The 18,048-nt window shown below is 41.3% G+C and overlaps 1 protein-coding gene across 7 annotated transcripts in view; it reads left to right on the top strand.

Annotated features, from left to right (window-relative positions):
• The window catches only part of fam168a (family with sequence similarity 168 member A), a 114,546-nt gene that overhangs the window by 28,127 nt on the left and 68,371 nt on the right, over positions 1-18,048 (top strand). For 6 of the 7 annotated variants that reach the window (XM_087988321.1, XM_087988320.1, XM_087988316.1 and 3 more), the window contains exon 2: positions 6,919-7,006. In XM_087988321.1, the coding sequence (XP_087844447.1) occupies positions 6,937-7,006 (70 nt within the window). In that variant the 5' untranslated portion in view covers positions 6,919-6,936. Of the gene's footprint in view, positions 1-6,918; positions 7,007-18,048 lie in introns of those variants that run through there. The other variant, XM_043692190.2, reaches the window with a different exon arrangement.

The following is an 18,048-nucleotide window of genomic DNA, read 5'->3' as shown; positions in this document are numbered from 1 at the left end:
CTCTCCACAAATGCTGCCTAACCTCCTGAGTTTCTTTAGCAATTTCTGTTTCTGTCCCCTTCATCCACCTTGTTTGTTCCTTCATCAAAAAACTTTAAGCATGTTTTCAACATCTTTCCCTTTTACAGAACTATGTTGATACAGCCTGATCTCAGTATGATCATCTACGTATCCTGCTGTAGCCACCTTAATAATGGATTCTCCCAGTTTCCCCATGATAGATGTTTACCTAACTGGCTGATGGCTTCCTCCTTTGTCTCCTTTTCATGAAAAATGTTAGTTTTCTGATCTGCCGAGGTCCTTTCAGATTTGAAGGAATTCTGCAGCCACTTCTTTTAAGATCCTTAATGTATTTATCTAGTCATTGAACTTGACATACTTTAGATCTAATAGTTTTCCCCAGCACCTTTCTCTCCTGACAGTGGAGATTGTTTTATGATTCTCTTATCAATTTCACCTCTTGATTCCCAAAAACTTTGGGACGTTTTTCTAAATCTTCTAAGGTGGAGACAGATTGTCTTAATTTCTTTCATTTCCATTGTCTATTCTCCACACAAAGAGGACCAACACCAGCTTTAGTCACACTTTTCCCATTGAAATACTTGCAGAACTGTTTGTTAGCTGCTCTTTTATGACTAGAAAGTTTTCTCTCATTTTATTTTCTCTCTCATGGCATATTATAATTGTCCTTAAAATCTGACAGTCTTATGACCTACCACTAATCTTTGCAGATTTTTACTTTGGTTGCATTTCTTATTTAGCCACTATTTTCCAGTGTTTCTTTTTCACTGGGAAAAATAGTTGTCATTTTAAAAGCCTTTCACTGCTATTTTATCTTTTAACTTAATTTTCCAGCTTGCTGTAGCTGACCCTGCCTTTATACTGTTGTATGGTAGTCCTACTGTAACACTGTAGTTGCATTCCAGCAAAACCTTGTTTAATAGAAATAATGGGGCCTGTGGGAAAAGTGGGGTTAGGCACAGACCTGCAAAGAATATCACTCACGATCGCTTAAACATTACCCAAAAGTATAGAACAGCCTGAATAAAGTTTGAAATCCTATTTATTAACGAAACAAAATTAAAATTAACACAGTAAATTTAAAAATATGTAAGAAAGCTACGCTCCATACAGTACCCCTCACACCTGCTCTGGTGGCAGCTGATATCGATGCAAGCACAGAATGGCACACAGACCAGTACCGACATTGCACATGCACAGAATGGTGCGGACAACAGCGCATGTGCAGTATGAAGCAGGTGAGCCAGTCCCCGCTGGAATCTCACTTTTGCGAACGGAGGTAAGTGTTCTCGAAAATATAGTTCCTAATTCTTCAGTGATGTTGTAGCTAAATCGCACTGCTGAAATGTGTGTTATCCCAGAACTACCTGTACTTATCTTTTATGTTAGGTTTAAAACACAAGTTTTACCAAACCTTTCCCCTTTATTGAACCATGTTCAGTAACATGATGACATCTCAAGTGATGCAGCATCTACTCAAAATTGGACTTGTCAGCGTAGAATTTTGTGTTGTAGTCTCTAGAGACTCCAAACCTTTCCCTTCACTGAGCCATGTTCAATAACTGCCTAGAGGCTCTTTTACCATATCATTGGTTAATATTGTCTCGTTCATTCAGAGGTCTAGAACAGTCTGATGCCTGGGGGTTGCCTCTCAGAATAATGGTCTAAGAAATTGACCTAGATGCACTCTATTAGCTTATTTTCTGGGCTACCTTTGCTGACCTGGTTCAACCCAATCTGCATATTGATTATCGTCTGCAATGATTATTGTGGTACCTTTATTATATGCTCAGTTTATTTCTTTTTGTACACGTTCTTAATGTAACTATCTTTGGGGCTATACACTGCTCCCACAGGTGACCTCTACCTTTTGTTTTTTTTCTTTCTACCTATATTGATTTTGTATCTTGCTCTTTGAAAATGTGTCACTCTCACTACTGTATGAATTATATCCTCAGTTTCCATTATCTTTTCCTGATCAGATCAAAAATGTGATCAAAGCTCTGTAGTTCTGCCACATCAAGTTGTGGACAGTGGTGGACAGTTCCATGAACTTAACCATCCTCAATGATGATGGAGCGTTCAACACCGTGATGATAAGGATGAAGCATTTGTAACTATCTTTGATCAGGAATGCTGAGTGGATAAACCATCTCTGCTGCCTTTTGAAATAATTCGCTCAGCTGTTGAAAGCAGCTGAGCAAATGGGATACAATCAAGGCAATGGGCCCAACAAAATCCTGGCTATACTGCTGACAACTTGTGCTCCGGAACTAATTGCACGTCTAGCCAAGTTTGTCTAATGCAGCCACATTTAAGCCACTTGTATTTATCTTACAAATTGAAAAATTGCCCGGTTATGCCCTTTTGACAAAGCTACTGCGTCATCAAATCTACTCCCAATCATCAAAATAGTGAAAGATATTTTCATCAGATGGCACCTAATCTTCAGTAACTTGGACAAAGGTTCATATTGACTTTCATCCAGGCCATCCATCTCCAACCTCATTGCAAACTTAGTCTGAACATGGACCCAAATTTCAATTCCAGAGGTGAGTGAGATTGATTACACTCAATATTAAAGCAGCCCATTACCATCTATGGCATCAGCAAGCTTAATAAAATTAAAGTCAGTGTACATTAGGGGGTTGTTCCACTTGGCTGGAGTCTTACTTAGCTTGATGCACATGTGAGATGATTGATCTCCAACAACCAGACCTTGCAGCAAAGATTCATTGGGGCAGCATTAACCAGATAATCTGTTTTAATAACTTGGTTGATTATTTCTCAGGGATAGCTCTCTTACTCTTTCCTCATCTGGGAGGGCAGGTGAAACCTTGGTTTAATGTTCCACCAGAAAGGTCACATCTAAAATGATGCAGCATCACTCAGAATTGAAGTCGTCAACCTAGATTTTCCTACTCACGCCTGTAGGGTGGTGCTTGAACCCATAAAGTTAAATCCGAGGCAAGAGCTTTACCAACTGAGCCATGGACATCTCATCAGACCAGAAGAGGGGAAGTGTGATATTCAGTACTAGTATAGCTGTGCAAATAATGAAACAGTCCGTGCATGCAACATGATTTGGACAGTGTTTGGCGTGAAGGCCAGGCAGCATCCGAGGAGCAAGAGAATTGACATTTCGGGCATAAGCCCTTCTTCAGGAATGAAGAAGGGCTTATGCCCGAAACATCGATTCTCCTGCTCCTCAGATGCTGCCTGGCCTGCTCTGTTTTTCCAGCACCACATTTTTCAACTCTGGTCTCCAGCATCTGCAGTCCTCACTTTCTCCCAGTGTTTGGCGTGGGCTATTAAGTGGTTAGAAACGTCTTGCACCTGCATGGTTACACTGAACAACTTAAATGAGAACCTAAACAGTCCTCGTTGTCATTTAAAGCATTCTTTTTGTTGAATCCTCCATCATCCATGTCAAATATCACCATTGCCCATAATCATAACTGGACCAGCCACATGTACACAATGTGGGTGCTAGAGCAAGTCAGGGTATTCTGCAGCAAAAAATGCCTCCTAAGTCCTCAGAGACTTGAGCATGTAATATAAGCTGATGTTTTAAATATACCAAGTTGTTGCTCATACTGCTTCCTTTTCTGGTCCCTTATGGCAGACAGTTCTACCCTCTTCAGTGATGACCCCTTCTTGCTCACATTTACTACTATCATTTCTCACAAAACAGCTATCAGCACTCCATTCTTGCAAACTACTGCTCCATCTCTAATTCCCTCAAATCTTTGTGCTTTTTCCTCCAAAATTTGTGCCACTTTTTCATGGAATTTCAGGTTTAAATTCCTCCGATCAGGTTTCTGCTGCTCTACAGTACTGAGATGACTCTTATCAAAATCTCCTTTGCAATTATCTTTTGCAATTATCCCTACACTCCAGTGTCTTTCCAGCATCTCTAGTTGGGTGATACTGTACTCAACTGATTCCAAACAATTACCTGTTGTGACTTCTCTTCCTGCTTCCACACCATTTCCTCTGGACTCACTCCGGCCTCTTCATGTTTCTCATCTATATTTTGCCTCATGGTGCCACTGCCCCCAAAATAAATTAGTTTCTACATGTAAATTGTTAACGCATTGAGAAAGGAATGAGTGAAGACCACCCTGTCCAGTCTTGAATAATAACGGAAAGTGCTGGAGAATCTCAATAGGTCTGGCGCCATCTATAGAGAGAGCAAGTGAGAAAATGTGTCGAATCACAAGAGTCTCCTATGGAATTGAACAGGACTGGAAAATGATGGTGCACTGTACTTACATTGTTGACAGTGGGTGGAGAAGTAAGTGGATGGTGTGGGTGCCTAGAGCAAAAGATAAAGGAAGTGCTAATTGCAGTAAAGGAGTGATCTTGATGCAAATTAGATATTAATGATGACTGCAGATAATTGAAAATAAGTTATCTTTGCTGAGAGCAAACCTATGCAAACAAGAAATGGACAGGAGGAGGATGAGGGTGAAGAATTGTGATTAAAGTAGAGGACAGTGTTCATGCTGTAAAGGTGGTGAACACAATTGCTGAACTCTGAAAATTAAGTGCTTAGGCAGTAAATGAGGTGTCATTCCTTCAACTGCATTGGGCTACGCTGGAAAATCATGGCTAATCTATGGTGGAAGTATTAACATGGGGAGAAAGACAATGTATTGAATGTCAGGAAAGTCAGGGTCATTCCTGATATATGGATAAAGTGGAGTTAGTCTACAAAGTGGTCACCAGGTCTATGCTTACTGTTGCTAGTGTACAAAAGTGATTACAGTAGATTAAATTGAAAGACTTACAATAACGACTTCACCTTGAAGGTATATTTAGGGCCCTGGTTAATGAGGAGGGAAGAGGTAAAAGGGTACACCTTATGTAATTGATCGGGCAGTACTCTGGGGGTAAAGTCACCAGAGTACTATCAGACTATAGGCTGCATTCATTAGAAACAAATGGTGGTGGTTTAACCTGAGCTTTGCTATGCCTCAGATGAGAGGAGAGGTGGAGAAAGAGGATCATTCATGGCAACCTCAACCAGTATTGCAATTAAAACTTCATTGTTGGTTTCACTTTGCATTGCAAATCACCTGTCCAGTCAACTGAGCTTCCCAATTATTCCCTGCTTCCTTTTTATTGTCAGCTAACTCTCTCTTCTCCCAAGCAAACTGAGTAATATGTTCCTTTCTTAGAAGTGTTGGCATAGCCAGTCTGTGATATTTGAGTTATATGAATAATTCAAAGCATGGTGGTACCCATCTTGCAAGACAGTAGTACTGATTTGAGGGGATAAAAGACTGTGCTCGCTGTTACATAATCAGGAATCCAAACTGTAGAGTGTTTTGTAGTGCACCAAGCTCCTACTGTGTACAATTCTAATACTCGTAGTAAGTTGGTAATGATAGGCTGAAAAGCCCCAGTGTGTTGTGCAGCTGAGGTGGAAACAGAGTTTTATCTGATCATTTGCCCAGCACTGCTGACGTTTCATTGTGTTCAGACCCCTCCTTCTGAGAAATTAACCATATAGACAAAACCCATTAGAGCCAGAGGCTCCTGGACTTGTCATTTACAGCTCCCCTGGACAGTTTGACATTGTGGTTTTTTTCCCCAGCTGCCTGGTGCCATTATGGTTTTCATTTAGTCTGTTGCTTTCTGTCGTATCACTGCCTTTCCCATTTGTTCTTTCCTCTCTTTGGTCGACCCTACTTTCCTTGAACTTAAAAATTGAAGTTATACAAAATCATAAGCATGACCTTTGTAAGCAAAATGAATTTAAAATTTGGCATTCTTGCACTGGTCCTGATAAGTATAAAGTGAATAGCTTCAATGTCGTGTCTTTTTTCTCAGAAGTACTCTGGTTCTGCACTACCAAGTGACTATTTCCTTAAAATGTTAATTCTGTTTCCCTCTGCAGACTTGTTGTTTATTTCCAGCATTATCTGTACTGATATTGGCCAGTCCTTTTTAGATGTTGTGAGGGACAGCAGGAAGTGAGTGAAATATAGGTTTCTTTCCCTTTGTCTAAGTGGTGAAGTGTGGTCCTTCTCAAATATTGGATTTTAAGCCTCAAAATTGGGATGGATTGGGCTTGGAATCTGGATTATAACCAGAGATCATAGGCATTCATGTTGGAGGGTAAGAGTCAGGGCCAGAGCCAGAGTCTCATATTCTGTTTACACCCAAGTCAAAGGCACCAATTTCTACCTTCCAATCCTTATACGGTTGTAATAGAGGTTTGCAGTAGAGAAAAAGATCCTTTGATCCGTCATGTCTGCACTGTTCAAAAGCAACCAACTAACTTGTTTATTTTCATTTTCCAGCGCTTGACAATATGCACAGTGATTTTTATTCTGATAAAACTAAAACTTGGCTTGATGCCATGCTACAGTTGAACTTGATGTGTGCATACCTGTGTGATTCATTTTGGGCTTTTGGCTCAGTCTTTATAGGAAGATAGAGTTTGGAGGCAGATATCTTTCTGTATAACTCAAAGAATAACATTGATAGTATGGAATTATCATCTAGATCATCTTTACTAAGGATATTAGACTATTTTGCAGTGGACAAGTGTGGAGCTTTAACAATCCTGGTGAATTTCTGTTCATGATTTAATCGGATTTTCATATTTGCTCATGTAATTAAGCTTCAGTTCTGGAAATAACTGAAAAAGTTATGTGTATGCATTCTCTACTTAAAAAGCCGGGTTGTGCATTTTTGAATGGTTAGCCCCCTTACTAGTTGGTGCTTTATTGCCTTTTTAAAAAAAACTCTTGCATGACTGTGTTAACATCCAGGATGTGGCTGGTTACTGTTTATATCAACAAATGGAAAACAACTCCTTCTGCACAACAATCATTGCTGTAACAAAAGTGTATACTTTATCTAAATATTATTCTCTTTTCTCAGAGTTCCTAGTCTTCCATCATGAACCCTGTTTACAGCCCCGTTCAACCTGGGACTCCTTATGGAAATCCTAAAAACATGGCTTACACAGGTAAATCTGCTTTATTTTATTTGGCATGTCCATTTGATTAAAGGAGGCATCAATCTTCGATGGTAATCCATTCTGAAAAAAAATGTTTAAACTAAATAATTTTGCATACACAAACTTGTGATAAAAATCTGGAGAGTGGAGATTTAGCAATTAAGCATATGCCCTTTTACTCAGATGTGTTATCAACGCGAGTTCTATTGTAGTTCCACCTTAAAAGTATTTTAAGCCAGCAATTTGGCTTAATTCTTGAAAATTTATTTCATATGTGCCTACCAGATTTGTGACATCATATTACTTTGCAATGAATGGATCACTAAACTCAACACCAAACTACAACTGCTTCCTTAGCCTCGTGAATGCTAACCTGTGCTGATTCCCCAAAGAGTAATTAGATTCAGTATTTTATTATTGGATTTTTCTCTCCATTCATTCGTGGGATGTGCGAATCACTAGCTGGTGGCAGCGGTTATTACCCATCCTGTTGCCCTTGAAAAGGTGGTGGTGGTGACCTGCTGCAGTTGAGCTGCTGCAGTTGAGCTGTAAGTGGATCCACAATTGCTGTTATGAATGATTGCTGTGTGGTGCGAGATAGTTTTGAATTTTATTTATTGACTCATCGTTGAAGAATGCCAGGTGACTTATTGTGCCAGTGCTGGTCAACCAAGATCTGACAATATTGCACTGAATCCCACTTTGTACCTCTTGGCCTATAGCCCTGGAGGCTATAGCGATGCAATTGAATGCCTAAATACTGCATAAACATTGAGAGTTCAACCACTCTTTCAGGTAATGAGTTCCATAATCCAACTAACCCCTGGGTGAAAAGAACAGTAAGAATATAATGCAGTAGTAATGTGTTTCTCTGGGATAGAAGTGGTTCAAGTTCCGTCTGTTCCAGAAGTGTTGTCATAACAAGTCTGAACACGTTGATTAAAATGTTTAAATTTGAGAAATGAAGCTGACCCTTCAGGTCCTTATGCCAATTTCAACATTCAATGCAATCAAGGCTGATCATAGAATCCCTTCAGTATGGGAGCAGACCATTTGCCTATCAAGTGCACACCAACACTCCGAACAGCATCGCTCCCAGATCCCCTACCCTAACTCTGTAACCCTGTATTCCCCATGGTTAACCCACCTAATCTACATATCCCTGGACACTATGGACAATTTACCTAACCTGCACATCTTTGGACTGTGGAAGGAAACCAGAGCACCCAGTGGAAATGCACGCAGACATTGAGAATGTGTAAACTACACGCAGACAGAGGCCCGAGGGTGGAATTGAACCTAGCCACCGTGCCCAGTTTAGGTTTGGAATGCACTGCTTGGAAGTGATGTCACAGTCTAAGGATATGAGGTAAACAATTTAGGATTGAAGAGGAATTTCTTCATCCAGAAAGTGGTGTGTCTGTGGAATTTCCTACCACAGAAAGCAATCAATGACAAAACATTATATGATTTCAAGAAAAAGTTGGATATAACATTTGGGACTAAAGAGAATCAATGGATATTGGGAAGAAAAGCAGGAACAGGCTATTGAGTTGATGATTGGCCATAATCATCATTAATGGCAGAGCAGTTTCGAAGGGCCTAATGGCCTACTCCTGTCCCTATTTTCTATGTTTGTCTAATGGGGTAGATTCAATTGAGGTATTCAAGGGGGTATAGATACTTAAATTGAACGAATGTGCAAAATAATGCCAAAAGACAGGATAATGGCAGTATGTTGTGAGGCTCATTTAGAGGACCAATTCAGCATGATGGGCTGAATGGTCTCCTGCACCAGTGATTCTGAATCTACCCTCTAAAATGCTTCAGAATGATATTTAATGTGTTAATAAGGTTACTACTTATTCTTCTAAACTGCAGAGAGTAGAGATCCAAATTATTCAATCTCCTCTTATCAGACCACCACATCATCCCTTGAACCAATTTAGGGAATCTTTGCTGTATTGCCTCTGAAATAACTGTAAAAACCATCTTTACTTTTTAAAACTAAAACAATAGGCAGATGTACTGATTTTAAACCAAGGAATTTGTGGAAGATGATGTTGCACTTTTTAAAAATAAAATTGCTGGGGGGAATCTAAGATGGCAGCGACCTGAGAAGATCACACTGCAGAGCTTCGCATCGCAGCAGGAGCAGGACGGTCCTTTAACCCACCCAACTCAGGTCATCAGGATTTCATGGGGTGTTGGAAAGATTGTGGAGCCCCAAGAAACATTTAAAAATTGACTTAGCTGTATTTTCAGCTGGCCAGAAATGACTAAACAAGGAGCATCTTAGGCTGGGCCTGCAGCTCAGCCTGCAGCAGCCTCGGAGCCGATTACTCTCCAGGACCTGGTGAACCAGCTCTCGAAATCTCGAGAGATGTTGGGGAAACAGATTGAAGAGAAGCTGGCTCCAGTTTCTCATGCTGCAGAAGCATGAGCAGCAGCTGGGAGACCTGGAGAAGAAGATGGATGAGGGTCACAGTGGTGGAAGCTGATGCCAGTTCATTCAAGGAAGAGATCCAAGTCCTGAAGACGCAAGTTCGTAATTTGCATGACCAAGTGGATGATCTTGAAAACAGGGGCAGGAGAAAAAAAACTTGGATCATCGGTCTGCCTGAGAGTAAGGAAGGTGAGCAGCCTGCAGAATTTGTTGAAGATTGGCTTCCGAAATTCCTTGACTTGGAGACTGGCATGAAAGGATTGAAGATAGAGAGGGCTCACCAGGTCGCAGCACGGAGGTCGGGTCTGGGTCAACGCCCTCATCCTTTCCTTGTGCGGTTCCATCATTACTGGGATAAGGAGAGAGTCATGGAGGCTTCCAGACTCCAGGGGAAGGATCCAAAGGCCCTAATTTACGAGGGGTCTAAGATCATGTTTTTTCAGGACTTTTCAGCGGCAGTGATCCAGAAACGAAAATCATATGATGGTGTCAAGAGAAGATTGAAGGAACTTGGGATTCAGTACTCCGAGATATCCGGCAGTGCTTCGGATCACCTTAGATGGATCCATGCATCTCTTTGACACATCAGAGAAGGCAAGAGACTTTGTGGACAAACTAACCTAATTTAAACAATTGTAGTATGTATTATTATTGTTGCTTGGGTATGCGTTTATCATTCTGCAAAAGAAATGGAGGAAATCCGCTTGGAGCTTTGTTTTCCCCTTTTTTTTTCCCTCGGTTGATAATAATTTGGTTCAAACTATGTCTGGCGGTGGTTAAGATGTACATTTTAAATTTCTAAGTTAGGACATACCAAAGGATGGGTGGGGTATTTATTCCCCCTTTTTTATAAAATAATGTTTTTTTTATTCATATTGATATTCTATGGGGTGTTTATTCTTTTTAGCTTGAGCTTGCGATGCGGCTCTTGCTGGGAGAAGTGAAGGTGGTTGAGATGGCTAGATGCCTATTTATGGACAGTTCGGGACGAGTAGTTGCTCTCTCCGGGCAGGGGGTGAGTTCCCCCTACTCGGCGCTATTGGCGCTTTATATGTTGGTTTGTTTTTTGGTTTTTGTGTTTTTTTTATTTTTAATCATTTTGTATGTTTGTTAAATGTAGTGGTTTTAGTTTATGTAGTTTTTTTATATTTGGTGGACCATGCAACACTAAGGCTCAGCAATTTGTGGTTTGGGTTCCTCCTCTCTGGAATTTAAATGTAATTGCGGAAGATTATGGCTAATGATTTAATTAAATGGTGTACCTGGAATATCAAGGAAAGTCACTCACCAGTTAAGAGGAAGAAGGTACTCTTGAATCTTAGAAAGGAGAAGCTGGATATTGCTTTGTTACAGGAGACACATTTGGATGATAAGGAGCATCTGAAATTACAGCAGAATGGTTTTGACCGAGTTTATTTTTCATCATTTAATACCAGAAGTAGGGAAGTGGCTATATTGGTTAGGAAAAATCTCTCATTTAAATTGTTGGAATGTGTTACAGACACATACAGGAGGTTTGTAATTCTTAAAGCCTTGATAAATGGGGAAGAATATGGCATTTTAAATGTTTACTGTCCCCCAGCTCATCCTCTTAAATTCTTGGTAGATGCTTTTTCTAAACTGATAAGTCTCAAGTCTCGGCACATCATTATAGGGGGATATTTTAACTGCCTTATGGACCCCATAGTAGACATGTTGTCTAAAGGTCCCTCGATACCCTCTGCACAAACTAAACAGTTATTAGGTTTGTGTGGGGAATTAGGATTGGTGGATGTCTGGAGGTGTCTCCACCCTACACGTAGGGATTTCATGTTTTTCTCCAATTCGCACAGATGTCACACGAGGACTGATTTTTTTCTGACCCCTGCGGTAACCCTGAATCTGGTGGCATCCTGTACCATTGGTAATATTGCCATCTCTGATCATGCTCCAGTGTACCTCATGGTTAAAATTAAGGATGTTACAGTGGATTCAAGGTACTGGCGAACAGACCCCTATATTCTTATGGACAGCAAGTTTGTGGAGTATTTCTCTAGGGAATTTCGGGCATTCCTAGACATCAACATAGGCTCGGTTGGTAGCTCATCTGTTCTCTGGGAAACTGCCAAAGCTTATGCCAGAGGGTTATTTCATATTCCACAAGTAGGAAGCGGCAGAAGGGTGAACAGCAACGTCTCCTTGAAGCACGGTTGAAGACCGCCGAGAAGGCCTATTTTGACAGACCCTCGTTGGTCAAACTATAGAGGATTACGGCACTGCGGTCTGCACTAAATTCCGTGCTCACGCAGACGGCAAAGAAGGAGCTGGCTTTTGCAAAGCAAAGGTTATATGAGCATGGTGACAAGCCAGGCAAATGCTTAGCATACCTTGCCAGAAAGAGAAGTGCCCCACAAACCATTACAGCGATTAGGGAAGGGTCTGGGAACCTAACATGTGATTTTAAAAAGATTAATGTGGCGTTCCAGAGATTCTACTCTAAGTTCTATCAGTCTGAGAATTGTGAGGAGCAGCAGACCAAAATGGAATCCTTTTTTAGAGATCTGAAGCTCCCGGGTATGACTCGCGAGCAACAATCCTTTCTCAATGCCCCATTATCAGAGCAAGAAGTGCAAGAAGCTTTGAGGCAGCTTCAGAGTGGAAAGGCGCCTGGTCCTGATGGACTTCCCAGTGAATTCTGTAAGGAATTTATAAGTATACTGTCAGGCCCGATGATGAATATGTTTGATTCATACAGTCATGTTTGTCTCCCACCATCTCTGAGAGAGGCCAATATTTCACTTACCCTTAAAAAAGAGATGGTTCCGGAAGACTGTGCTTCATACAGGCCCATCTCGCTCTTAAATGTGGACTTTAAGATCCTCTTTAAGGCTCTTGCGTTAAGGCTGGAGACTGTTACCTTCTATTATTAAAGAGGATCAGACGGGCTTCATAAAGTGTCGCAGATCCTCCAATAACGTTAGGAGGCTGCTTAATGTAATTCAAGCATGCCAACAGCAGTCAATACAGGGATTGGTGATTTTTTTAGATGCAGTGAAGGCATTTGACCGAGTTGAGTGGCCGTACCTTTTCTATACTCTAGACCGATTTGGTCTGGGCGAAGTTTTCATAAGATGGGTAAAGGTTCTCTACAGTGTACTTCTCGCTGCGGTCATTACCGACGGGGTACGATCAAGCAATTTTAATATTTCCGGGGCAGCCGGCAGGGCTGTCCCCTTTCACCATTACTTTTTACGTTGGTGATTGAACCGTTGGGAGGCCATTCGTGGGGATCTCAATATATCGGCTCCAGAAGTGGGGTCAAAATTATATAAGATCTCGCTGTATGCCGATGTTCTAATTTTCTTGACAAATCCAGCAGAGTCAATGCCTTGCCTGATACACGCGTTTGGCGCTTTTTCAGGGTATAAGATTAATTTTGCTAAATCAGAGGCTATGCCTATGGGTGGAGAAAGTGAGGTCTGTAGATGCTCAAGATCAAAGTTGAAACTTTATTGCTGGAACAGCACAGCAGGTCAGGCAGCATCCAGGGAACAGGAGATTCGACGTTTCGGGCACAGGCCCTTCTTCAGGAAGATGGGCCTGTGCCCGAAACGTCAAATCTCCTGTTCCCTGGATGCTGCCTGACCTGCTGTGCTGTTCCAGCAATAAAGTTTCAACTATGCCTATGGGTGGTCTTACAAAAGAGTTGGCCCTTGAGAGTGACTATGGATTCCTATTTAGGTGGTCACAGGGGGATTTTGTGTATTTGGGCATATTCATTACTCCAGTTCTGGATTGGCTGTTCAAAGCCAATGTTACTCAATTATTTGAAAAAATTAAACAAGATCTCCAAAGATGGGAGGCACTTCCAGTCTCATGATTGGGTCGGATAGCGCTTATTAAGATGAATATTCTCTCTCGTTTGCTATACCCTATACGGATGCTCCCCCTGATTTTCAATAAACAAACACTCAGGAGACTGAACAGTTGGTTCAGCTCCTTTATCTGGCATCGTAAACGGCCCCTCATTAAATTAGCCAAACTGCAGTTGCCTCACAGATTGGGGGGAGTAGACCTTCCAGACATTAACAATTACCAATTAAGCTCGCTTTTGACCTACGTAAGTGATTGGGTTTGTGGGGACCCTCTTTCAATATGGCTAGATATCGAAGTCTTCCAGGCAAGGTGCCCCCTTACCAGTTTGCTGTTTGTGGACAAGGTGAGGACAGTTCGGGAATATTGCCATAACCCAATAGTCATCAATACTGTTAAAGCATGGAGGGCAATTCGGCAGAGGGAAAGTAATATTGGCAAAACATCTTTGTTTATACCTTTAGTGGGTATGCCGCGTTTTCAACCAGGTATGATAGATTCAGGATTTAAACGTTGGGCAGCTAGGGGTATATCTTGCATGGGTGATTTATTTGAGGGAGATGTAATTATGTCCTTCGATCAGTTAGTACGGAAGTACGAGTTACCTAATCGAGACCTCTTTCGTTTTTTTCAAGTTAGGGATTTTATTCAAAAAAGGACCACACTTTTGACTGATCCCTACAAATATGACATAGAAAGAGGTGTACTAAGGGCTAAGAGTGCAATCTCTGTCAGTACTCTATATCAATTGGTGGGGGTGCCACCTCAGATGAGTCTGATTGACTCTGCAAGATGTGGGAAAGAGAGCTAGGTGTTGAATTTTCTGAGGCATGGGAGGATATTTGGGAGAATGCAAGGAAGATATCAATTTGCAATAGGACCCATGCTTTACAGTTGAAGATTCTCCACAGGGTCCACTTAGCCCCAGACCATTTGTCAAAATTTAAACCAGGGGTATCTTCAGCATGCCCCAAGTGCAAGGTCTGTACGGGTACTCTTACCCATTGTCTTTGGTCTTGTGACAGGTTTCAAACATATTGGAGTGCTGTGGTGGGTGCAATGGAGAGGATTTTAGGTGTAGGGGTGGAGAAGGATCCTATTTCGCTCCTTCTGGGCCTACCCATTGTATTTCCTGCGCATAAGGGAAAGTCTTTTCAATATTCTTACATTCTGTGCAAGGAAGAATATCTTGCTAGTTTGGATATCGGAAAACCCCCCCAGGGCCTGTCGGCTTGGCGGAAGATTGTTATGGAGCATATTCCCCTGGATTTTCTCACAAATATGGTACACCACAAAACTGAGAATTCTTACAAGACATGGCAACCCTTTTTGAAATACCTGGACACAGATTTATCTGCCACACTAACAAGGGCTTTTATATAGCCGTAACGATTGTGTTTCATGAGTCCAATATCCAGGGAGGAGGAACTCTGAATGTATGGGTGTTTTGTTTGGCTGGGTTGAGTTATTACTATTTATTTGTTTGTTGTTAGCTATTTATTTAGTTAGTTAGCTAGTTTAGGTTTTTTAATTTTATACTTCTCTATAAATGTTTATACATTCGTATAGGAGGGTGGGTTGGGGAATATATTTTTTTATTATTTGGGTTTAGTTTTGTACTATTTTTGTACTGTTTTGAATTGCATTGTTTGTATTTGTTATAATATTTAAAAATCTATTTTTTCTTAATAAAAATATATTATATAAAAATAATTGCTGAATTCATTATGGTTGTATCATAAAGATTATCTTCTTAAAATAGTCAGGGGAATACTAGACACATTGGTTCTGCGGGTATGTCTCAACAGTTTTACCCAGAGACCTACTGTTGATTAGTTTTCAGTTATGACTAATCGCCTGTGTTCAGGAGCATTTAGCATAGTAACAGCTTCTTGATTTCATTCCTTGACAAGTGGATATAGCTTTGTGTTGATGGACAATATAGGAGAATCATCCAGCCTATACCTTACTTCATGGTTTGTTCTAAAAAGTTGTCTGTTACACACCACTCTCCCTTGATTTTAATATTCCCAAATTTGTTAGATACGGGAAAAGTTTCATCAGTCTGTGAAGTAGCAAGTATAAGGGAGGGTGGCAGAAAACAGGTAACCATAAGCCAGTTAATTTTATAAGTTATGATGGTGTACTTAGAATTGATCCTTCAAGAGTTTACCTTTGGTTTTACAAGTACTCAGTTATAATGAGGCCAAAGCAGCATGATTTTATGACAGGACGATTATTTTTAATCAATTTATTGGAATTCTTTGAAGGAGTAACCTGTGCTGTCGATAAAGGAAAACTTATTGATGTACTGTACTTAGATTTCCTGAGGGCATTTGATCAGGTTCCATATTAAAGGACATTGCTGCAAAGTAGGAGTGGCTCAGTGGTTAGCACTGTTGCCCCTCAGGGTCCCAAGGGTCCAAGTTCAATTCCCACCTCGGGCGACTGTCTGTGCGGGGCTTGCACGTTTTCCCCGTGTCTGCGTGCGTTTTCTCCGGGTGCTCCGGTTTCCCCTCTGAGTCCAAAAATGTGCAGGTCAGGTGAATCGGCCATGCTAAATTGCCCATAGCGTTAGGTGCCATTAGTCAGAGGGAAATAATGGGTCTGGGTGAGTTACTTTTCGGAGGGTCGGTGTGGACTGGTTTGGCCGAAGGGCCTGTTTCCACACCGTAAGGAATCTAATCATTTTTTTTTGTGAAAGGTATCATACTAGTATGGTCGCAGGATCGGCTAGCTGGCAGAACAAAACCTGCATAAATAGCTTTTCTCTAGAGTGTCACATTTGGGGTCTGTGCTAGGCCTGCTACTTGTTACACTTTATATCAGTGACTATGAGGGAGGCACAAGCATGATTAAATTACAGATGAAAGATAGGAAAGCATGTTATGAAGATGGCAGCAAGGATGCAGATTAATATAGATTGAGAGTGGACAAAATTCTGGAAGATAAAGTATGTTGGGGAAAGTGGTCACGTTTGGCAGAAAGAATGAAAATGCAATGTATTACTTGAATTTGGAATGACTGGCATCTGCGGTACGAAAGGATTGAGGTGTTTGAATACATAAATCACAAAAGATCAGTGTGCAGGCTCAGCAAGTGATTGATTAATATGTGGATTAAATAATGCTAATTTTTACAGGAGGAATTGAATATGAAAGTTATGGTTTGGTTGCACAGGACACTGGCGAGATAATCTTTCATACCACTTCTGGTGCATTGTGTGCATTTTTGATCTCCAGGAAGGATGCAAATGCATTGGAGGTGGTCTAGAGGAGGTTACTAGATTAATGGGTGGAATGGTTTCTGCTGGTTTCCTCCCACAGTCCAAAACTATGCAGGTTAGTTAGATTGGCCATGGTAAATGAGGCATTATGGGGACAGGATAGAGGGATGGAATGATCTTTTGAGGATTAGTGTGAATAGTTTGGATGCAGCAGATTTTGTCAGGTGTGTCCAGGAAGGACTCCTGACTGAATATGTGGATAGGCCGATTCGAGGGGAGACCATATTGTATTTGGTGCTCAGCAACGAAACAGGTTAGGTGTGAGATCTCTCGGTGGGAGAGCATTTTGGTGTTAGTGATCACGACTCTCTGACCTTCACTATAGTCTTGGAGATGGATAGGAGCAGATGGTACGGGAAGGTAGTTAGTAGGGGGAGGAGGAATTACAGTGCTATTAGGCAGGAACTGTGGAGCATAAATTGGGAGCAGATATTCTCAGGGAAATGCACGACAGAAATTTGGAGGTTGTTTAGGGAGCACTTGCGAATGCTGGATAGGTTTATCCCACTGAGGCAAGGAAGGAATAGCGGGGTGGAGGAACCTTAGATGACAAGAGATGTGAAACGTCTAGTTAAGAGGAAGAAAGAAGCTTGCTTAAGGTTGAGGCGGCAAGGATCAGACAGGGCTCTAGAGGGTTACATGGTAGCCAGGAAGGAACTGAAAAACGGAGTTAGGAGAACTAGAAGGGGGCATGAAATAGTCTTGGCGGGTAAGATTAAGGAATACCCCAAGGCTTTCTACATTTGTGAGGAGCAAGAGGATGGTTAGAGTGAGATTAGGGCTAATCAGATAGTGGAGGGAACTTGTTCCTGGAGTCGGAGGAGGTAGGGGAGGTCCTTTAGTGAATACTGAAGCAAAAAGTATGCATTGTGTGAGGGGCCTTGACGTTTGTGAGGACAGCGTGAAACAGGTTGATATGCTCAAACAGGTTGATAAGGAGGAGAATGTGCTGGAAATTTTGAAAAACATGAGAATGGATAAGTCCCCTGGATCAGATGGGATATACCCAAGGTTACTACAGGAAGTGAGGGAAGAGATTGCTGGGCTTTTGGTGATGATCTTTGCGTTGTCACTGTCCACTGGAGTAGTATCAGATGATTGGAGAGTGGCAAATGTTATTCCCTTGTTCAAGAAAGGGAATAGAAATAACCCCAGGAATTATAGACCAGTCAGTCTTATGTCTGTTGTGGACAAATTTTTCAAGAGGATTCTGAGAGATTTATGATTACTTGGAAAAGCAGAGCTTGATTAGCTCAGCTTTAACCAGGGGAGGTTATGCCTGAGGCCTTTTTAGAATTATTTGAGGATGTGACAAAACACATTGAAGGTAGAGCAGTGGATGTGGTGCATATGGACTTCAACAAGGCATTTGATTAGGTTCCCCATGGTAGGCTCATTCAGAAAGTAAGGAGGGAAATTTTGGCTGTCTGGATACAGAATTGGCAGGTTCGTAGAAGACGGAGGGTG

This window comes from Chiloscyllium plagiosum, unplaced genomic scaffold (genome assembly GCF_037043375.1).
Source record: "Chiloscyllium plagiosum isolate Xiang-an unplaced genomic scaffold, Cpla_swu_hap1 HiC_scaffold_6, whole genome shotgun sequence".
Lineage (NCBI taxonomy): Eukaryota > Metazoa > Chordata > Chondrichthyes > Orectolobiformes > Hemiscylliidae > Chiloscyllium > Chiloscyllium plagiosum.
This window is presented reverse-complemented; position numbering and strand designations above follow the sequence as displayed.